Here is a 23,748-nt window from a genome sequence, read left to right as displayed (position 1 = left end):
TATTTACTTTGTAATAACATAAAACATGAAGACAAAAAAAATCACATTTTCAATGTGGTACAGCGGCATCTATGAACAAATAGGAAAAGCTAATTATTACTAGATTCAAAAAGTTTTGGCAAAAATCCAAGAGATGTCAGCTTCAGAAAACAATTTGCTTATGCATGACAGTTGGGATTGCCAGAGCTATGAAAAGGAAAATATTTCCAAATTTCCTAAACAACGGTTCCTACGTGAAAAACTCTCTTTTCCCCAAAAAACACAGAAAAAATAGTACCCTTAGAAAGTGTTAAAAATTAAAATTCTGTAAATCATTTCCAACCATTTGTTTATCGTATTATATATGTCGATACGAAGAAAAATATTATTTACAATCAACGTTATTGTTGAAAATTGAAAAGAGTGATTCTGCAATCCCCAGTTAATTAGATAAAACACAAAACTAATAATCAACAAACCTAACAAAAAAAATAATAAAAAGTACAATAATAATAAATTTTCTTAGGTATGTATTATATTTTTTATTGTTTTGTGGCTTCTTTGTTTTCATACCATTGGAGTTTTAAATAGACAAATCAACAAGCTTTTTTGCAGTCAATGTTCGCTTATAATGTTGACAGAAGACTTGGTAAAATATATATTTTTTAAATTACACAAGAGACCCAACTGCTTCCAACCGTCTGGAGCCAGTGAAACTATGGTATCCCCAATTGGGATATGTTGTGAGGCTGAAGGTTGTGGGGAGGGGAAGGAAATCGGGAAGAGGAAGATGGGGAATACACCAGGGCGATACTGAGAGTAACTTCTACTCTGGTACGTGCCGCAAATATAATACATAAATATATATATAAGTAAATAAATATATTTTTTTTATTTATTAATAATTTTTTTGTTACATACGTATAAATATGTAAATTTTAGGTAAGGTAAAATTTTTTTTTTTTTAAATATACAATTAAACAAAAAATATAGTACAATAGTATGCATATAATGTACAATGTCAAAAAATTCCACATAGGCTTCGCCAGTTCGTGGGTATACTTATGTTTTATTATGCAGTTAAGATTATAAATTATAACATTACGCTTTAAAATATAAAACAAATAATTCCGTATTTATAAAATTTTAAATTAAAAAAAAAACAAGTTAAATAAAAATTAAGAATTTGGAAAGTTACAGCAGGTAGGATGTTATAGCAGGTAAGTATTTGTTTTATTGGTAACGATCCAAGTCTTTATTACATTTTTGTATACGCTGTAAGACGATATATTTTTACATCTAATTTCTACAGTCTGATGGAGTGCATTGTAAATTAAATAATAATGATTCATATAAATAACGAAAATTTACTTGCGCATGTTGGGATTTGAACCCACGATTACCGGAATGCTAGACGAGGGCCTTAACCTAATCTAACCCCGACAAAGGAAGGTTTGAAGATGTACGTTTCTTTCCATACGCAAAAGGGCGTGATTTATTAGTAGTTCGCTAGCGTTTATTGCTGGCATTCCTCCCACACCGCGCTTCTGTAGGAAGAAGGTATTTTTTTGGTTGAACTATTTATAGCAAGGGAAAACGCCTCACTTCATGGTTTTGAAATCTATGTGACAGGTACGAGCCAGTTCCGCAGAGTTGTTACAGGCTGCAGCCTGCAGATTACCAAGTTCCAATCAGAGAGGGAACCAGAAAAATGCACATTCAAAAGCCAGTTTTAATGATTGAAGGTGTGATGTATGGTAAAAAGTTGGGTATTCAAGCAATAGATGGCACTAGTCAGAAAGCTTACTCCAGAGTCCGACAGATGTCGCTAGAGTGTAGCAATTGCCTGTGGGGTATCCTTGTCAGACTTCAAGCTTCTAGAAACAGAGAATTACCAACCCTCGGGTAATGAAGAGTGTAGCTAAATTCAGACTTATTTATTGTAACGTAAATACAAACAATTATTGTAAAGAACCTTTTACTTTATCAAGAGTTCCCAACACACTAAATCTGCAAGTAAAGGCAGAGATATAACAGAAGGTGTTTTCAATTAATGCAACGAATGACCCAACACTGTGTTCCATATCAAAACCAAAGATTGTTGTGGCTAATTCATCACCACGCGAAGAGTATAACTATTTTTTTCCAAAAGAGGAAACATTCCCTGGTTAAGAATAATCAGGTATATATTTGAAAAACCCATACTCCGTTAGAGTTGAAGATGTGGCTTTTGCAATGAAGGAGGACATAGCCAGCTAAGGAATTGAATACACAACACCCGAGTCAACTCAGCAAATAAAATTAATGATTCCATAATATTATTAGTGGACCCCACAATGCTTCGCTGCTGCTTGTGTCTTTCTCGGGCGTCTCCGACTTCTTCCATCATTCACTACTGTATACCACAATGTTACTGGTAAAAAATTACGTTACATCGACTTTAATTTGACTCTGTATCTGATTCCAGTGCAGAGATATTGTGTTAAGTATTTCTCAGGCGTCCCCGACTTCTTTTACCATTTAAACCACTCTCTAAACACTCCTGCCACTAATAAGAACTAACTTTGAAATTTTCATTGTAATCGGTCAACTGCTTTTCGAGTTTTGCGAGCACAAACATACGCGGGCTGAATTTGTACATATATAGATTATTATTAAACCCAGTTTACTGCCAGATGCTGCCAGAAAACAAACATATATTGGCTCACTTATGGAGCTAGTTTTAGTACCACCACAGTAAGCGGAAAATATTGCTTGTGTCGCATTGGAGTACTTAGCCAGCTGAGGAAATGAACTCATGACGCCTGCGTCGGACCCAGACGCGATGCCAACCCAATTATATATTCGAATGTTGTTCCAATGCTTTCTCAAAGTACCCAACTGGCCACTCATATAACATGCGTTTTTCTTTCTCCTTATAATATTTTGTGTTTTTGCAGGGCCGGCCCTGTGCAAGCACGATTGGAGCAGATCAAAGTCTGTGCAAAGGAGGGCGGTCCATCTGTTTCACAATCCGTTGTTAACAGACCAATTGCCATCTCTAATGCGCAGAAGCAATGTGAGCATGCTACTGAAACTGCTCTAAGGAGCTAGCAGCTAGGACCATCATGATCCCCGATCATGATGGTCCCCGACAACAGACACGAGCGGAACACCCGTTCACAGTTGATGTTGGCTTGTTCAGGGTCGTTTCTTTAACTCGTTTTTGTGTAAGTCAGCTTGAATGTGTTTTTTCTCCTTCGTATTATCTGGGCCTCTTTCGCATTATTAAATCCCTCCATATAGCCCCTACCTTAAACCGCCCAACTGATATGTCAAAGATATTTTCGCTCTTAGTATTTGTTCTAAGTATTATGCGTCTTGCATATGCTTATCGTGGGCGGGGGATATCTACAGGCATCTCGCTTACTCACCTACATAAGAAGAGTGTTTCCCTAGTATTCGAATAGTACGGAAACACTCTTCTTATGTAGGCGAGTGTAGGTAGGTACAAATGCGAAACACTAGGTAACAGGTATTTGGAATAAGTATTTATTCTTAGTTGTACCCAAGTATTAAGACGGGCTAGTACGACTCACTCTACAACCGAGTGGCGACATAGTTCCCCTGCGTCATAGAAGAAAAAAAAATCCAAGCCGCTACTTACAACTGCTAATACCTTACATCCAACACAGCGCCTTTGAGGTTTTTACTATCGCCAGGAGCCACTCGGCTTAGGGCCGGCCCTGCGTTTACGTATGTAGTGATTACCTTTATGCTGCTTCACTCAAATTTGTAAATTGTTGACCTCGATAACCTTCCCCTAGTAAGGTTAATTATTGTGTGATAAATTATTTATATTCCGTGAGAATTAGAAAAAAATTCGTTCCCTTATTTCAACATATTGTATTCCATATTAGATGCACAGGTGGGAATGATGTTCTTGTGTATCACAACGGAAGATGTTCAGAGGAATTAGTGTCATCGATTCCTTCGACTTGCAGTCAAGAAAGATGCCAAGCGTGTGCCAAACAAATACATACACACAAACATCTGTCCTGACTTCAATGCATACAAATCATTGACCAGACGAGTTAGTATCAAGCAATGATTCATAATATTTATTAGTCACTTCCCTCGTTGAAGACCCACTTCACAGCATCCCCAAAGATGACACAAGTCTTAAATGAAATTGAAGCACGTTTACTTCGACTACTATTTACTTTTTGCCTGTGACAGACCACGCTATATTCTCATGGCTTGGCCTATTTCACCATATCGCTCGCCATATATGTATTTCCATTGGTAAGTGTATGGCGAGTGATACACTGAAATAGGCCAAGTCATGTTGCGTGTAGGGTAAATGTGTCGTCTACCAAGGTAATGTAATAAATGAAACTAAGTATGCAAATTTTTATAGTGTTTTTTATTGAATATTTTTTATAAGTGTTCATAGTCTATCCGTGCTTCTGTAGCAGCTCACTGGCCTTGGCCTTTTCCAACTTGGTGACGCGAGCCATGGACTTGGAGCCCAGCAGGCCACCGCCCCAGTGACGTCGCAGCTCCTCGTAGCGCTCGTTGAAGTTGGTCTTGATGGCGTCCACCAGCTTCGAGAACGAGGCGCGATCACCCGACTCCACCTGGAAACAACATTTTCATTATTACACATCAATCAATTTGAACCAATCCACGCGGCTAACAAAATTGATGGTAGCGTACAATCAGTAAAGGTTTCTATTGGTGGTAGAAGAGTTATCCGCATAGCATTGTAGGATAGCAAATAAAACATCATGTCGTACGCTACACCAAAATAATTTTTAATACAAGTTTAACTATGAAATAATAATTGGTCAATAATGCCGTTCTAAGTGGGTGTCCCAGAGGCAGACCTAGCGAGATATGGATATACTGCGTGAAGAATTGGAGCAGGACGGGAAATAAGGGAGACGATACCCTGAGATGTAGTGCCATGATGATACATATAGCACCATTTAGTGATACAATTACCTAAGGGAAGCTGCTTTACGTTGCTACCCTCCTGTGTAAACTATTGGATCATCGAAATCCCAAATGTTGAGGAAAGCAGTTTTAAAGATTATTTTTACATTTATGTATCTGTTGCAGGCAGCATGGATTAGGAGGACAAATAAATAAACTTTAAACTGCTCTCCTTAACAATCGGGATTTTGAAGATACAATAGTTTACGTTGGAGTGGTCGATTGGTTAATATACGAAGCCTCGTACTCATCTGCGAGCTGTACTGTAACCAGGCTCTTGTGTACGCAATGTTCACACCACTGCAACTGTAACGGGCCACCGGTGTTGAGTGCCCTTTGATTCGCAGAAAAGACTGGCAGCCATTGGCTTGCGAGCCCCGTACACACTTGTTACAACTCACAGTATGTACAGGGCTACATGGGAGTATGAACTTTCTAAAAGCCAGGTGATTCTAAGACTGTGGGTTATTGGGTTGGGTGGGTACTCACGTTGGTCAGGCAGATGGCACTGCAGTTCTTCCTGCGGATGAGGGCTCCAAGACGTGCCTTTCCCTTGACGATGCAGTATGGGACTCCCATCTTTCTGCAAAGGGCGGGGAGGAAGAGAACCAGCTGCAAACAAACAGATGTTGTTATTTCATACCGTTTTATTCAATCAACATCCTCATTTCACATAGAATCACATATTTATCCATTTTCTTTATGAAGAAAGACTATTTATTAGACATTAACTAAATATAATTTTCAACAATATCTTCCCCTGGGTATTACACAATAAAAAAAAGGAAATAAGTTAGAAAATGGAAACACCACACATTGTATTTTCATTTGAAAGTTTTCAAGTAATTATAATTTATTCCAAAAGCCATTAACTGCCACTGCTTGCGTGTTTGCGAAAGATTTGCCAAAGTTTATGAATTATTTTTATATGAAATGAAATGAAAAAAAGAGTGAAGTGACAATAAATAACCATCATAAATTTTTAGTTCCGTTACAAAGCGGTATTTTTACAGTTGGTACGTAACAGTTCATATAACAATTGTTATTTCTACATCATATTACAAAAATGAATGTCAACTGGGAATATTTCTATTATTCTTGAATCATTGCATCTGATAAATCATTTAAAGTAACTTAACGACGAAATCTTAGAATACCCCAGAGGTTAATATTATACCCAGAAGCCATTTTCTTGATGTATATAGCACTGGAAAAGGAACCCAGAAACAAGATTTGATGAGTCGTTCGTAATGTTGATTTCTGCATGGTGCCAAAATGGTCACAAATCAATATTAAATATAAATATGAAAGTTGCCACAAGATTAGAAGTATGTATAGAGAACATTGAGTTTGCTTTATCGATAGCCATTTGGCGAGGGAATTAAAGTGATTTGAGAGTTTGTTTAGCTCAGCGGTCATGCGACATCAGTGATCCGGGCGCCCCAAGGAGATCTTTGTCAGCCAAGGTGACCTCCCGGACTCAGTCGAAGAAATTCTAACATCATTGCTAAACAAACGAGGTGTTATTATTTTAGGTTGGTCGGTATGCAATTAATAATTACTATTTACCTCAACAGGGTCAACATCGTGGGCAATGATGACCAGCTGGGCCTTCTTCTTCTCTACCAATCTGGTGACGGTGTTTGTGCCGGCCCTGATTGTGTTTGGCCTCTTGGAGGGAGCCTCATCCTTGCCAGCAACCTGCAAATACCAAAGGGTTCAGGGTTAGATTAGGGTTGTCATTATATTTAAAAGATACTAAGAAATAGGTCTGTCAGTGTTAAAAAGCTCGTAATTTGTTTCAATCATTGAATTCATTGCTTTTTTTTTCATCATTTGAAGTTGTGACGTATCTCGTGGTAATTGTAATATTCATTTTTAAAACCTTCAAATGCTGTTCAGTCTTCAAAACCAGTATCCCTGATATTAAAATGAACTCCCAAATAAATGAAATAAAATTATTGCCACCACAGATTTCGAAAATCTAAAATTAAATTCTGTATACAGATATGCAAATAAACCACAGGTAGATTCTGTGCAGAATGGGGAATGGCGAGTTAAGAAATGGAGACACTTGACCTCTTATTCTTGGCTTTCTGGGGGTGTTTCGTGATCCAACTATTCAGCTAATCTAGGCTAAAATTTAAATACAACAAAACTGTTTTTACGAAATTCATGTGGGATCGAGATCTACAATATCAGTCTAGAGAATTTGAGATGGAGCGCTTGGCTATTGGGCTAAACGCAACATTTGTTTCCATTCAATTTGGTATGGAAGGCACTTCAAGTGTTATTCTTTGACAATCTCAATAATTCTTTTCTCAAACTATCTTCGGGTAGGTACCATAATATTGAAGAACTGAAAATAAGAAAATAAATAACACGATTTACATTTGGTAAATAAATTTTCACTGCACCTAACATAATAATAATCAGTTAGCCACCTAGTGAAAGGCTTGCTTGAATAATTAAATGAATGCAGTAGATGCTCGAAAATGACAAATACAAAGACAAAAGAAATGCCAAATGATCGAGTTAAAACAGGACATCACTACACTCGGTCCATAATGATGTTTGCTTCAAGCACTCGGATGTTAAGATGGAAAGACGTGTTGCCCTGAAATGTATATTACAAGAATTCTGTCGCTGCAATAACATAAGAATAAATACAAATAATAAAATCTATGTTCATGTTACCTTGGCTTCAGCCTTGGCCTTCAAGCGCTGCTTCTTCTGGATTTCGCTTTCCGGGCGATATTTGGTCAGGATTTTGAAAAGTCCCTTGGCTACAACGAAGCAAGTAACAAACATACTGGATTAGTGCATATTGAAAATTAAACTGGTCACGTGTTTTGGTATGGGTGAGATTATCAGTGTTAAAAAGCTCGTTGAAATATAACAACATGGTTTTGATTTCAGATTCTTTTCTCATCATTTGAATAAAACTAATAAATTAATAGCTGATTTAAAGAAAATAAGATAAAGATGGAGACAGCACAACTTTATCAAGATTCACGTGGAATTGAAATTTCATTGTAACCGTACAGCGCAAACAAATACAGAAGGTTACGGTCCTGCCGCTGATTAACTCTTATGTAACCTCTCGTTTTATGTATTACTTGCCTCATTTATGAGAAAGAGGGAGAGGTTACAACAGAGCTATCACGGTAAGACTGTATATTTAATGTCTAACATTTATGATCCTACCAATGCGAGCACCGTTATGACCTCTTGTTTGCCAACATGATACAATTTTAAAATCATTTCTCTGAATATAACTAGCATTTCGGGGGAAACTACTTATGGTAGGTAATATACTATTTTTTAAATACATATAAACATATCATCTGGCAAGACATTATAATTTACAAAAACAAGTTTTTACAAAATTAGAATTAGATGTCGAAGGGTGAAAACTTAGCATCGACGATATAAATTAAAGCTATTAAAGCTTTCAAATCTCCCAAAAACTCCATCAACGGGTCCCGGGGACTCATATCAAAACATCCCCTCTCTCATTCTATCCATTGCAGACCCCTTCGCGTCTCAGTATCTTTCTACATTCTGCAATTGCACTCACATACGTGCAAAATCAATTTAAGAGTCGTAATATGAGAGTTACTTTTCGCCCCACAACATAGCGGTTAAAGATTTGACAGAATAATAATAATTGGATAATTTGTACAGCGTCATTTTGTGACAAATCACCTCAAGAGTGCTGTATTGTGAGTTCCTGGGCTCTATCTGTCTGCTACTTAAAGCATTATGCCTGTTTATAGCGGATATAAAAGCGGAAGAGGTTAGAGTGGATCCATCAGTGGTTTCAAGTATTGGTAAAAAAAATTCAGTTTTTTTAAATAATTGATGCGATTTTGTGTGATAAATGGTAACGTACCAGTCTGCTTGTCGAGCGTGGACTGGAACTGATGTATTGGGGGAGGAACCTTCAACCTCCTCTTGAGCACGGCCTTCTGGCGCTGGATGCGCACATACTTGGGCCAGCGCACGAAGCGGGACAGGTCACGCTTGGGCTGAACATCCTGGCCTAAATATCGCAACAAACAAAAGGAAAATTGATAATCATGTCACGGAATAACGAACTACCTACTAGAAAGTTTATTGACTTGGGTCACTTCAGTGTTAAAAAGCTCGTTGATAAGAACATCAATAATGTTTCAGATCTACGTTTCATCATTGTGATTTTAAGTTGAAGTTAGCTCATACAAAACATGCAGCTTATATGAACAAACACAGCAGTGTCCTGTTAAATGCAAAAATCATCATATATAACAGGTATGTTCACAGATAGTATAAACTAGTGAATATATTTATGGCATTGAAGTGTGCCAACTGTCATAAACTAGCCAACGAAAGTCGTGCATAGGGTGTGTAGGTAGAAACAAAGTCAGGATTTGCAGTAAAATGGGTGGATGGTGTTGACAACACTTTTGTGCGCACAGTTTCATACTAAAAATTATTAAGGACTATCTCCTTCATTTATATTATCTAGACATGTAACCGAGAACTATTGAGTTTATTTCTTAAGAATTACAGTGGGTAACTAGCGAACACCGACGGGTGTTCAACCATAAAAAAAATCTTGTGTTTCTTACCAATGCCGAAGTTGCGGGTCCTCTTTTCGAAGAGGGGGTTGACAACCTTCTTGGGCTCAACTTTCTTCACAACCAGAGGGGCGGCTGCTACCTTCTTCCCGGACTTCTTCTTCGGCTGACGGAGGAAAAAAACAACATTAGATTTAATTTATAATAACGCGATTCATTAGTTTCCAACCTTAATAAATAACTGTCCTTGTCCATACATATGGTATAAAGGCAGTCAGTGCACTTTAAACTAAAAGAACTTGTGTTGTCAAAGTTGCCTACTCAAAAACAACAGTGTTTACGCGGTTTTCAGGACCATGAAACTAATTAAAAACACACACATTATGGTTTCATTTTATGGTGGGGCACTAATAAATTCATAAACCATCCTTTAAAACAAATGCTTAGATGTGGGATCATAGGTTATTTACAAAACTTGGTATGTCCGTAGTGGCACATGGGTAAAAATAGTTTATTTAGTCAAAATAAAGAGAGTTGATAAGTCTTGCAGATTTATTTAAGGCAGAATCCAGATTATTAGCATAAACAAGACAAAGGGGACATAATAAAATGACAGTAACTGGCAATGCAAGTGCAGTATTTGACCATGAAGGAGTTTGTTTGAATGTGGGTTTAGGAGCACTACAATTGTTTTAGAAAACTATAAGCACCTAATTTGATAACTAACTCGTCTTTAATTCTACACGCTTTGCCTTTAGAATCGCTGGTTTATTTATCTACTGTACCGCGAGCAGACATTTTGAGGTTATACATCAACGTTTGAAAACGAATAAAAACAATATTTAGATGACTAAAATATATGTAGCACGCGGTGAAGATTCAATTACAAAATTATTAACTCGAAAGAAACAATTTAAAGTAATCTTAAATCTATATTTCGGATATGCATTGACAGGCTGGTGTTAAAAATCGAACTTATTGTGGCGGTGCTATCAACATCAGTCTCCATCTTCGCTACATGTAAAAACTCTTTTGAATATACTAAAACTGACCTTATGGAAATCGGTTTATAATAACAAAACAAAGTATGGAAACTTCAGATTTGAGGTTAGAGATATAAATGTCAAAATTCACCAGAAAGTCGTGAGAAGTTGTGACAATGTTGAAATCGATCAGGCAATAACTGAATTTAAGTGAATTTGCAACACAAGAACAAATGAAACCGATTATTACGTCAATAAATACAGTAAAACGAAAGGCATGTCATGTGGATTTTGGCACTCTCGAAACGGTGAAAACACAACACAATTTCAATATCACGGGAAACGGAGGGCACAAAATATTAATCATCGATGATATAAACACTCACTCACCTTCTTCTGAACCATTTTGAATGGTATTAAGTTAACAGATTAAAAAACCACGAAAAGATTCGTGGCCGGCAAACGGACATAAACCAGTCGGCGACAATGGCCGATGTAAAAAGACACTTCGCTGACGTTTCCGGTGAGGGCTGGATTCTTCATCGCTATTGGTTCAAAATAGTCACGTGGTAATTTGTGTTCCGGCACTAGTGTACCGGCCTAGCGACAGATTGTTGAATTAATTTCGTTCCATGATATAAAAGAAATCTGTAATAATCATATTTAGCTTCGATCGTACGACAAAAGATGGTGTGTATTCGATTATACTCTCCTAAATTAATTTGTGGTCTAGCGGCAGATAGTCGAACTAGTTCTGTTGAATCTGTAAAATGTAGGGTATTTTCTTTATTTATTAGTAAAATTAATGTTTATCTTTGGTCTTATAATAACAGGTGGTATGATTTTCGTTGCCGCAATTTTTTGCAGTCTACTCGCGAAATTTGAAAAACAAATCAATGGTTCTTTCTTTTAGCTAGAAAAACTGTGACTAATTTTTCACCCCAAGTAAAAGTAAAAATAAGATAATAATAATCAGAGTGTGGCTTGACATTTTAATTAGAACAAATATTATAATAATAATATTTGGCTAATTTATATAGAGCCGTTTTCGTGAGAAATCACTTCTGCCCTAGAAGGCGTATAATTCCATACATTACGTCAAATAGTTTCGATTATATCAAACAGTATTATTATAAGCCATAAATGAAACACTTACTTAGAAACTGACGTGAACAAGTACTGTAGTTAGGTATTACTATAACCTAACTGCAGTTAAGTATAACTAACATTAAGTACAGGTACTGTACGATTTATAATTGAAACTAGTTGATATGTTTAAATTATAAAAAGATAACCTATCTTTTCATTTCAAATTAAATGATCTTTAATCTGTAGTAAATAAATATACATGATTTATGTAGAAGTGTGCAGAAATAAAAATTATATACATTTGCTTTATAAAAATATCGCCTTAAATGGTTTATACTGCAGTAGTAAGTAAAACACAGTATCTTCCGTTGGAGCAGTCATTACCAAAGCAGGGGTTCTACCTAAAAAAAAGAAAAAATCGGCAAGTGGTCTACGGTACAAAAAAGTTTGGGGACCTCTGCTTTAGGGTATCAAGACAGATAAGTACTTTGTTTTTACTTACCACTGTAGTACTCATTGCGTAAAACACTTATCTGGCCCCAAAGTAATATTTTTATCGTTTTGTTGATGTTTATAAGTACTAAAACTGAATTTCTAAATGATAATACATACTTTTTATACATGGTATCTGGAACCTCGCAGTACAAGCGAGAAACTAGTGAGTCTACATCTCATTTGGCGTCCTTTTTGTGGCATAACTTTTTTGATTTGAGCTTTCGTTTTCGAGTTTACATTTACATTTCGAGTCCTAAAAAAATGAGGAAAGTCGTTCGCTAGGGAATTGATATTGGCTGTTTTTATAAATAACTAACCATCAAACCATTTCTCCGCAGGGGTAAGCAGAGAGGACGGACCGCCAAACAAATCGGTTTTGGCACACACTACTTGCCTCATTCACATTCATACATCGTCTCATACATAGTCTTCTACTATTCTGTCTCTTAAAACGGCCAGAAGCAAGTATCTGGTTCACTTAATCGTGCCATGTTTCCTTGGGCGTCCCCGACTTCTTCTGCCACTAATAATTGTGTCATTTTATTGAACACCAAAAGTTTTTGTTTTGAACTAGTTCCCGAAAAAAAAATTGGACCAATTTCACGCGTGTACTTGTACCACGAGTTCCGTGTATTCGTAATAAAGTTGTCATTTTCTTATGTTGAAGATTTCTTGGAGTATCTATGTGATATAGACCAGTTTTTCGCTTGTTCTTGTACCACGAGCTTCCGGACACCGTGTATACGTCAACTTCACTGTGGAAAATGATTGGAAAACCTTTTATTATAATTTTTCTGTGGCAATATTGACATTAGACGTCATGATAGCAATTCTGAAATTTCGACGGTGACTTTTATCAATTTAATTAAAAAAATACGCCCTAACATCAAAAATCCACAGCTACAGAAGGTCCTTGGTGGATCTGTGGAAAAGGGAGTCAAATTAAATTTAATTACAGATACAGACAAAAAAATATGATTAAAAAATAATAATGTCTTCAAAAAGGCTTTTTTGTGTTGATTTTTTTTTCTCCTAAAAACTGCGCTTAAAATGAAGTCAAATATTATTATGACTATCACCTACCTACTAACCGTCTTACAAAATAGATTCTTACACGCCCGTTCAACAATTAACAAACGCCATTGTAATAAGTCAAGTTTTTCACTATTCTGTCCTTACGCGCCGCGTAATATTTGGACTCAATTTACACACAATTGAGGACATTGTTTATGGCCTACGTGACCGAGGGATAAGGCTCTAGACCAGCAAGCCGGAGATCGTGGGGCTTATATCCCGGCGTGCGCAAGTAAATGTGAGTTGTTTTACAATATACTCATTTATAATAATACATAGTATGTTTGCGGCGTGGTATATAGTACGTTACAGAGTGGAAGATAATCTCAGTATCGCCATAAAATAATAATAATAATATTTGGATGATTTTTATAGCGCCGTTTTTGTGCAAAATCACCTCAAGGGCGTTTTAAAAATATATAATACATTTCTAGAATGATCTGTGTTATTACTAACTATACAGGGTGTATCGGCAAGTACCCGACAAACTTTAACCAGCTATTCCTTAACATATTTGGAGTAAAAATCTTACGTGCACCTTGCTGTCCGGTAACGTTTTTTTTAATAAAAAATTTAGTATTCATATTTTCACCACATGTCACCACTGTTTTATCCTTTGTCAAAGTTTGAAAACCCATCTGGCAATATTTTATTCGAATTCCGTTGAATAATGCACGTGTGTACCTATATTGGCGCACTTTTACAATCACAACGAAATGGCACGGCACCATTCGTCTCATTTTTAACTATTATTATTTAGTGTGTGCGAAAGAGCGAAGACGCTTTTCGACATACTTGCTTATAACAGCTGTTGAACACGAAAAGCAATGCCAATGACAGTGATGTGGTGTGGAAATTTTATTTTTTTTTGTTTTTAATTGAAAAAAAATGCTACCGGACAGCAAAGTGCCCATAACATTTTTTACTCCAAATGTGCTAAGGAATAGCTGGTTAAAGTTTGTCGGGTTAGTGCCGATACACCCTGTATATGGAAATAATTTACAGTACAATATTTACCTGGTAGGTCACTTGAGATTAACACTTAATTAACATTAACTAATTGTTTATTAGCGAAATTTAGATATAGGATTTAGGACATAATTGGAAAATTTGGATATAATTGGACTTTCTCTCAGGAATGGTATATTTTTTTTAGGGTATGACAGCTTAAAAAGGTAAGTTTTTAGTTTAGACCTGAATTCTGTAGGACTTGTTATGGATCTTAGTTCCTGAGGATGTTTATTCCAAGCCTTCGGCCCAGATGATGTTGCTGATCTAATAGTTGACTGCCTCAGACCAGTGTTTTTTGGGATGCATAGTTCTTAGTGGGGCCATTTCATTGATGGATTTAAAAACCATCCAGCACAATTTGTGCTGGATTCTTTCAGGGCACTAGAGCCAGTAGTGTAAGACCACCATTCAGAATTTAAATATTGGTTGAAGTGTCTTTGGCCGAATCTGATGACCATATCTGAATAGCCAGGCACTTCCCCACATATCCCCATTCAGCTTCGATTATAATTAGCTGTATCATCCATCGACTAAGAACTACCAACATTATCTTCAAAGTGGGAAAAGGGTTGCAATAATAACAAAATCAGTTGAAACATTGAAGGAATTTAAACTTTATTAAATATTATTGATTGCACTAGTGTTTTCTATACAAGCTTTATTCACAATGTTAATTACATACTAATAAAGATTAAATTGACACATTACATAACGTTTTCTTATTATTTTAAGATATCGTTATCTTAAATACTCGAAGTTATATACTTCTTTCATTCCAATTCTCAGTAAATCAGAAAAATACTTTCGTAATATTAATGATTCTCGTTTCGATTAGAATAATTAATTTATACAGTACATTCAATCAAAACTTCTACATTTTCTTATAAAAATGATAGATTTTTAATTTAGTACAGACATTAATTTTCATAGTTTACACAACCATTATTTTACAAAAATACTTTTGCATAATTTAAAATATTGGGTATTCTTTGAAGATATTATTTAAGACGCAACTAATTACTGTGTTCAAATTTAAAATTATTTATTAAGAAGTCATTTTTTGTTATTTTCACAGACGTATCTTTAAATTTTATTCATAATGAGAAATATAAGAATTTTTTGGAATATAATAGTAACAAAATTATAAGACAGTCTTTAAAATTTACAAAATACTTGTAAATTTATGATTAATAATACAAATTTGTATCAATTAATCTTATAATAACATCTTATTTTATTTTTTTTACAGTGAATAATGTGTAGGAATCGAACCAAGTGTATTTTTACAAAAGTGCACAAATTAATGGCAAAGTCGAAAATTATTAAATTTAAAATTTGTTTTTAATTATTAAAAGTGGAATAGAAAAGTATTTATTTATAATAATGAGTTAATACATTACCTGGGTTATATAAATAAAATGATAATACGTAATTTTAATTATGTATTTACATTGTTTTTGTTAAGAGTTACGAACTAGGAAAGATTCTTTGGGAATAACCTATTAGGAAATATGTAATTAGAAAAACATTTTTTTAACATTAGGTAAATTATAATATTACATTAATAAATGAATAAGGAGCAAGCGTTTATAAAAAGAATTTTCAACATTTTATTTTGGCAAATAATACGATGTTAGGTTTTTACTGTAAATACGAATTCCAAACTTAATATGAATGATAACTTTTTTTAAGCATTGAAGATTACTCTAGCGACTCTCTAGTGACACTTATAACAGACTCTATACGCATCAAAGCGTTTTATTTAATCCATATCGCACGCCATACAATCCCATACAGACCTGTCACACCTGACAGATGATGTGTTATAAGTGTGGGCGTGGCGACGGTGATGCGCCGTGATCTGCTAGCCAGGCTATATTTTAAAATGATGCAGTAGGTAGGAGAGGGGGTCAGAACGGAGCGCTGTTATCACGCGGCTGTCATCTGTCAAGGTAACAGACCCCATACAAAGAAATGATATTCCGCGGCAGTTCCCCAATTGATATGACCCCCTTTCCTGAGGAAGTTTATAACGTAGTTGTGACACATCAACATATAATCTGCATAAGGCACTCCCAAATAAGCGTTGATGTGTATAGCGTAATCTGTCTTGGGCTTAAAAAGATTCTGTCGTATCTGGGAACCCAGGATCTCAACCTTGCCGGGGCTTTACTCTACCACTGAGCTCATTCGACCTATCCCCTTCGGTATATTTAACTGTATCATACTGTGACTAAAAACTACCAACAATCTTTGTCAGATTTTTCCGTTTCAATATTTAGAATTTTCGTTTCAGAGTCGCTAATATTGTCTTCAATGATTAAATATTACAATTTGAGATTATACTTATTAAGTTATTCCAAAAAGGGATAATTATTTTTATTGATGCACTGAAAATTCTCTGTAGAATTGTTCCAAAAGAATTTACAATTAAATTTTTACAAAGGAATTACATTTATCTAATAATATTCAAGCCATGAAATCTGAAATTGGATATAAAAATTACAAAGAAATGTTTTACTATATAATTACATTAAGGTATATACTTACTTGATTGAGAAATTATAAAAATAATATTTTTTTCTTTCTTAACAACGTCATAGGAAAATACACACTTTATCAAAGTCTTTGTGTTTTTTACGTGAAAATAACAATTATTTTCATTAAAAATACACGAACCAACCTCTAAGCATGGTTTTTTTTAAAACGAAATTATTTATTTTAAAGTTAAAAAATTATAGATTGATACTAAAAGGTTAAATTTAAAATATTACATGGTAACGTTGTAAAAATGCTGTTACTTCTTAAAAACTAGTAGTTCATTTTAAGCAAATTACAATTTATTATTTACACTACTTGAACAGCAACATAAAAATAAAAAAGGTTCAAATATTTTAAAAATAAAAGGTTTTTATATTTTTTTACTAAAATAATCAAATTTCAATAATAGTTTTGAAATTGACTACGCAAGTTGTAATAAAAAATATACCTACCGGATTAAAAAAAATGTTATTATTTTAGACTTAGAACTGCCGCGTAACGTAAAGTGGTATTTTATTACAAAAATATACCTGGTTTATTGTTATTGTTGTCTTTATAAAACGTTTTACAAAGTAATGAAGATATCGTTCTGTTTCAATGATTTTTTTAAAATTTGAGGTGACCTAATAGTACTAAGAACCACAGCATGGTTATGGTATAATTGAGAAATAGCGGCAGTTCTAGATATATTCTGATGAAATTTCGACGGACGAATTAGTAAAAAATTTTTTTGGAGGGTAAAAATATACGGATATAAGACAAGGTTAATACGCACAAAATCTCACTTTGAATCAGTTTAAAAACAACTATTTCATTCACCAAAAATGGAAAATAACTCATATTAATTGTTATTTCTTCAAAATTAATTTGATTGTTATTGATGTGAAAGTTTAAGGGTAAGTTTTTTCTTCACTTATTTAACTCAAACTATGAATCTATAGATGTAAAAAGGTTTTGAGATTGGGTTTAATTAAAAATTATATTAACAAAAAACTAGCTTAACATACTTATGTATATGTCAACTACGTTAAATTATGTGTATTATTAACGAAATAGCTATTAAAATGCATTATTTTCTATTTGCGGTTACTGGAATAGTTGTTTCCTTTTGTCATCAAACTGATACAGAATCTTTTAAACATAAAATTAACATTGACAGTGTCCCGTGCATCTGTATATTTACCTTTTATCTCTATATTTAGCAAGTGGCCCAAAAGTTTCAACATTAAAAATATCAGGACAGCGATATTAAAGAACAGGGATTCGGGTCCAAACTAAGTCACAAAGTGACAATATTGTATTGTTAATGCATTGACCACGAATTAACTCAATATAAAGCTGATTACAATTAAATATCCGTAAGTAGAGGTCTATGTAACGTTCATACTCTCGAAAAGATTACATATCATTTAAAGATTGCCTTTTGTTGCTGTGGATCTACAATTTATACTTCGAATGGGATAGGAATATTTCCTAAATTATAAACATCTATAGTTATTATTGATTAGCAATGGAATCAGTGAATTAAAAATGAGTTTTGGAATATAATATTACAATTTGAAGTTCTCTATAATACTCTTTAGATAGACAGCATTACAAATTCAGGATTTTAAAACCGATAATTTTTGATAGATTTTTATTATATTGACTGTCAAAGTGCATTTAACATGTTATTCGTGGTTTAAACAAATATACTGGCAATATTTGATCACAAATGAAGCTCATATTTCATTCAATACAATACCAAGAACATATCAAATACAGCCCTTTAAATAGGACTCAAACGGTTTTAGTTTTTTGCACGACAATTGATTCTCACTCAAATACTTTGTGTTGATCAATCATTATTAGTTTTTACTTTAGTGTGATACTTTCTACTACAATATAAAGTTATGTTTTCAAAGGACATTGCATAAATACAATATTTAACAACCCTCCAAACTAGAAATATAACTTTTGGAAATCGATAGAAAAATGTGTCGTGCAAGAATGGAGAATTAAAAAAAAAACAAATACACATAATATTACATTGTTCGACATGATGTAAATGTTTGATTAACAAGCAATTTTCATAAAACGTCATAATACTTTTAAGTAGACAAATTAAGCAAATCCTAATGTGTTTACCCTTTTTACCAAATTGAACTAATGAAGTTTTCAATTTGAATCTTAAAAGTATATTAAAATGAACGCTGGATCCTAAATACTATGAACACTTTTTTGTAACATTGTCATCAATTGGCTGATTATTTTTAACACTTGAAAGGTTTCCAAAACGCTGATCCTAAGCTCGTTTTAATCTTTAAACAATAATTTATTTTCAGCATAAAAACACTGTTATTTTTACAATTTGACAGAAAGCTCAAACAGACCTAGAATGAGCTTTCAACGAGTTTTAAACGTCAAAAACAAAATGGCACTGATTGGCAATTTGAGGACAATGTTACACTTGAATTTCTGTGAACTTGAGGACAATTTGATAGGATGGTCGAATTTACTTGAAAATGTAAATGGAAAAATAGCCAAGGGGAATATTCATTGTTCGAGCTACTTCGATTTAAATAAATCGTAAAGCTGTTGAATGTTGAATACAAACCAGTGAACAATGATTTTAATCTCGCGAGCATTGGACCATTGTTGTAACTTGTAATATATGCTTTATACTCCGCCCGGCTTTATTTAAACTGAAATTCTTTTATCTTTAATTAAATTCCGATTTGATTTTAAATGTCTGCTAGTTAAAATAACGAAAAGGCGTGTATAATAAATGTTAACCATTTATTACGAATTTTAAGAAATACTTGAATTTTCCAAATAGGCTACATAAATAATTCAACAGAATGATTATTTTATTCAAAGGTCTTGTGATAATGACTCGATGCTAAAAGTTGAGACCTTCTTAATATGCATTTATGTAAAAAGCAGACAGTGTAGCATAATTTCTTTACAAAAAGTTTGTTAGTCTCATAATACTTAACGTTAAATACATACGTAGACAAAAATGGACATCACAAACTTAAGATTCCGATTTAGACCACTTTTTGGTTCCAGCCAAAAAGAATCCACTGGATTTAAACTATTAACAGAGTCACATGGAATTGTTTTAAGCAATTGGGTTAATTTCGATAAAGAAAAGGTAGGTAAATCAAAAGCACATCGATCGCAGAAGGACTGGAGGGGTATATTTAGGCATAGCTCTGGGCTTGATCCAACGATATTCCAGTGAGCTTGTTTCCCTTCTCAACCCAATTTTTCAATCTGCCTCTCAATTCCTCCAAACTCTTTGACTTAGCTTTGTTAATCCTTTTGTACTTCACGTCTTTTGGCTTCGTCACGCTTCTGTGGTTTGACATGACTCTGTTGTACGTCGTGACGTGACTTCCTTTTACTTTGTCTACGTTGGTATCTTCTAGCAGCATACTCCCGTCTAGGATATGGCAGTCGGACAGGTTGTCATCTGATGACGTTAAATTCGAGATCTGCTTTCTAGGAACGTAGCTGTAGGCCCAAGCTATTTGTTGGCACATGGCGTCAGTAAGTGCGTTGACGTCTGAAATCTTAAGTTCATTTTTGTCTGTATCGTTGGTTTTATTAGCTGTTTTCAAAAAATCACTCGAAATCTTCTCGCTTCTTAGCTTGAATATGTCTCTTCGGTTTTGAGCTTGGTTGAGAATGGCGTTTGCGTCTTCCTTGTCCGCTGCGCATCCTTCTTTAATATCCTTTTCTGTGCTATTCTGCGCGCTAAGTTTGTTGGAGCTGCCATCTCCGTCTGGTTCTTCTTCAACGCTGTAGACAGTCTCCAGGATTTCTGGTCTTCGTAGGAAGCCGTTGGATCTTCTGACCGAAGAGTATTTTAAGTTAGGATCGATGGCATCCGATATCGATCTGACTATCGTGACGGAATCAGCGGTGCTGGATCGGAATCTTGGAAAGTGAGGAGTGTTGTAGTCCGAATCGAGATCTTCCATAATCACCGCTGAGTCTGAGTCATTTAAAGAGTCAAAGTCTGGTACGAGGTTAGTCTCGTTGATGAGATCTCTATAGTCGATGATGGGATGAGTGGGTTCGAGTCCATTGTCTAATAGTTTATTTGCGAGAGATTCAATGATTCTTTGTTGTCTGAGAATGATCGTCTCCCTTTGGGCGAGCAGAGCTGTGATCTCCTTCTGTTTCCGAATTAGTCGGGATTCGAACAACAGCAGCTGACTGGACAGTGACTTGAGTTGTTCTGCCTTTTCTCTTTGCACTCTGGAAGATAGGTCTTCCTGGATTTTGTGAGCTCGCCTCCAAATCAATAATTGGTGTGCCTGGGCCCTGTAGCGCATTCGAAGATCCCTGGAACAATAACGATATAATATATTAGTTATTGAGTTTGTAAACTGAATTTAATGTGAACACCGCACAAGAGTTCCAACTGATCCCAACCGTCTGGAGCCGGACTATAGCATCCCCAATCGGCGTATACTATAAGGCCTAAGGTAGTGAGGAGGGGAAGACGATGGGGAAAAGAAAGATGGGGAAGTATTTGGCTATTTAGATCTGGTCACCAAACATGGTTAAAGCCATTTCAAGCAACGTTTCAATTCTGAATGGTGGTCTTACACCAGGGCGATGCTGAGAGTGTCTTCCAGTCTGGGACGTGCGCAAATATACTTTATATTACTTTTAATTAATGAGTTGTGAAATAACAAAAATAAAACAACCCGAGTTGAACCCGCGACCTTCAGATTGCTAGTATAGAGTCTTACTCCTCGATCACGGAGTCTGTCTATCATTGAAGTTTATTATTGAAATTGGCCAATGAAAAGCCAAAACTGACTGACAGTATCAGAGGAGTTGGAGCATTGGAGACGACGGTTTGTTGGTTTGTTGATTTACCTGATGATCTTCCTGGCTTCGTCCAGGGTCTGCGCCTCGGGAGGCAGGTCCGTCAGGGAGGCCGCCATGGAGATGTCCGGCTCCGTGGGGCTGTTCAGGGCCGACTCGCTTCGACTGAAACAAATAATAGCATCATCGTTAAAACAAAGACATGGCTATTGGACAGCGTCATTTGAGATATAATGAGATGTTTTTTTTTCCTGCCATTACGGGATTACAAAGATCACAGGAAGGTGTTAAAAAATCAGCACATACATTGTGTATTCGAAAATATGAGAATTACAATTAGAACAGCCATTTCTATTATCTACTAGTGGACACCGCAATGATTTGCTATCGCTAATATACATTTTGGGCGTCTCCGACTTCTTTCACCATTCATTACTGTATTCAATGCTACTGTTAAAAAACTACATTTCATCGAATTTAATTGAGGACTAGGCTACAATAACGGCAATTTCGCAAAAATGGCAAAAGTTAGAAACATTTAATGTTGTTAAGACTATGCAAAACATTCTTGAATCTTCTTACGTGTACCTTAGAGACGATGGAGCTAAGCTCAATAGTTCTTGGTATCCGGTAATTGACGGTTACACCAGAGCTAAACGAAGAAAACCACTTTAACCAAATTATACGTTAATGTTAGCTCAGAGGGTTGGAGCTGGCAACACGGTATCACTTCCTCATACATAAGCTCACATTTCACCACAACCTCAAATAACACATCTGCCCTGATGATTGACACTGAAAATGCTGTCCGAAACGTTGGTTAAAGAAGGAGTTAGCGTAACACGGCATAACACCCCAAAAACAAATAGCAAAAATACTTTTGGCCGTGAAAATCTTAAATCATATTTAACGTTATATTGAGTTTTATTTATTTGGCTATGAATATAAAAGTAATAAATGTGTCAATATTTATTTGTAAATGAGAGAATTTAGCGTTAATTCAGTTGAAAAAAATGCCCTTATTGCAGAGAAGAGGTTAGGTATCATATTTATTTTAAATTCGAATAATTATGTATTTAATAGGTGTTCGCTATCCGTGCCTGTCTGTTTGTGCGTTTTCTTTTTCTAAACTAAGCAACGGAATTTGATAGGGTTTTCACTATAATTTAGAGAATTTTTTCCGAAAGGTTTACATACATAGTATATGCATATTTCACTTATAAAAAGTATAGAAAAGTCGATGTTTTGTAATCAAGTCGTAAAACAAATATTTTCGGGAGCTTTCATTGCTAACGCTGGCTAAACCTCACGATATAGATACAAATAATTTGGTATATGTCTCTCTCCTAAGGATAACCCCCAACAACGCCGAGTACACGTGAGCTAGTTTTAATAATAAAATAAAGACTGTGGCGCAATTTTTTTTATTAATTTATCACAAATATCTTGCAATTCTTGCAATCAATCGTCTAAAAAACGCCGAGTGAAAACACAATTGACTGTTCTCTAAAGCCTTCCACGCTCTTAGCGTTAGAATTAAAAAATGTAAAATAGCACGGCTATCCAAGACTATCTCTAAAGACCGACCGAATTTGGATCGCTTATAAAGGGGTTTTCCAATGAGAGGTGATATTTTGATATTCAAAGAAACTTTTCCCGCAAAGATCAATGGTTTCGTTGCTTGTGTGGCACGTAGCGCCGTTTTGTTGAAAGTAAACGTTGTCCAGATCAATAATATCCAATTCCGGCCATAAAAAATCATTAATCATTTCTCGATAGCGCAATCCATTCACCTTAACTGATGCTCCAGCCTCATTTTCGAAAAAGTAAAGTCCAATAATAACACGTTGAGGATAGAGAGGCTTTTCAACAATAACTCTTGGGTTTTCCGAGCCCCAGATGCGACAATTTTGCTTGTTGACGAAGCCACCGAGGTGGAAATGGGCCTCATCACTCAAGATGGAATTCGATGGAATTCTAATAATTAATAATAGTGAATTTTAATATTTTCAATGCGTTGTTGAAGCGTGTATCGTTCAATGTTTATTAATGGCGTAGTTTCTACTTGTCAAATGTTAAAAAATTACAGCTTCAAAAGTAATATCTACCAAAATAGCGGGCTATTCAAAATAACACCTCTTATTGGAAAAGTATTAAAAGGAATTTTTTTTGAAAGGTGGTCTATATTTGGAAAACTCTGGTCTAGTCCA

The 23,748-nt window shown here is 35.1% G+C and overlaps 2 protein-coding genes and 3 non-coding genes across 5 annotated transcripts in view; all 5 read right to left on the bottom strand.

Annotated features, from left to right (window-relative positions):
• Positions 1–4,365: 4,365 nt before the first annotated feature.
• On the bottom strand, positions 4,366–11,034 carry RpL7A (ribosomal protein L7A). Its single transcript, XM_089643275.1, has 7 exons — positions 10,892–11,034; positions 9,570–9,684; positions 8,852–9,001; positions 7,654–7,742; positions 6,526–6,657; positions 5,446–5,568; positions 4,366–4,598 (listed from the first exon to the last, which is right to left on the bottom strand). The coding sequence occupies exons 1-7, from the start codon at positions 10,904–10,906 to the stop codon at positions 4,416–4,418; spliced, it is 807 nt and encodes a 268-aa protein (XP_089499401.1). The 5' UTR covers positions 10,907–11,034; the 3' UTR covers positions 4,366–4,415.
• Positions 6,725–6,797, bottom strand: LOC149414750 (small nucleolar RNA SNORD36). The gene has a single exon (XR_016303953.1). It is a non-coding gene; the product is annotated as a small nucleolar RNA SNORD36 (small nucleolar RNA).
• LOC149414749 (small nucleolar RNA SNORD36) lies at positions 7,822–7,897 on the bottom strand. Its single transcript, XR_016303942.1, has one exon. It is a non-coding gene; the product is annotated as a small nucleolar RNA SNORD36 (small nucleolar RNA).
• LOC149414748 (small nucleolar RNA SNORD36) lies at positions 9,085–9,156 on the bottom strand. Its single transcript, XR_016303931.1, has one exon. It is a non-coding gene; the product is annotated as a small nucleolar RNA SNORD36 (small nucleolar RNA).
• Positions 11,035–17,703: 6,669 nt separating the features above from the next.
• The window catches only part of LOC149414746 (uncharacterized), a 399,618-nt gene continuing 393,573 nt past the window's right edge, over positions 17,704–23,748 (bottom strand). The window contains exons 3-4 of the mRNA XM_089643066.1: positions 21,590–21,703; positions 17,704–21,046 (exon numbers count right to left, since the gene is read on the bottom strand). Coding sequence (XP_089499192.1) covers positions 19,897–21,046; positions 21,590–21,703 — 1,264 coding nt within the window. The 3' untranslated portion in view covers positions 17,704–19,896. The remainder of the gene's footprint in view (positions 21,047–21,589; positions 21,704–23,748) is intronic.

This window comes from Hesperophylax consimilis, chromosome 19 (genome assembly GCF_061612785.1).
Source record: "Hesperophylax consimilis isolate HC1 chromosome 19, BYU_Hcon_1.0, whole genome shotgun sequence".
Taxonomy (NCBI): Eukaryota; Metazoa; Arthropoda; class Insecta; order Trichoptera; family Limnephilidae; genus Hesperophylax; species Hesperophylax consimilis.
This window is presented reverse-complemented; position numbering and strand designations above follow the sequence as displayed.

Bases quoted from the DNA above. Each gene is read 5' to 3' on its own strand.
- RpL7A (XM_089643275.1), bottom strand. The intron at 7,743-8,851 runs GTACGTTACCAT...GCTTCGTTGTAG, and splicing joins CACGCTCGACAAGCAGACTG to CCAAGGGACTTTTCAAAATC. The intron at 5,569-6,525 runs GTAAATAGTAAT...GTTTGTTTGCAG, and splicing joins ACGATGTTGACCCTGTTGAG to CTGGTTCTCTTCCTCCCCGC.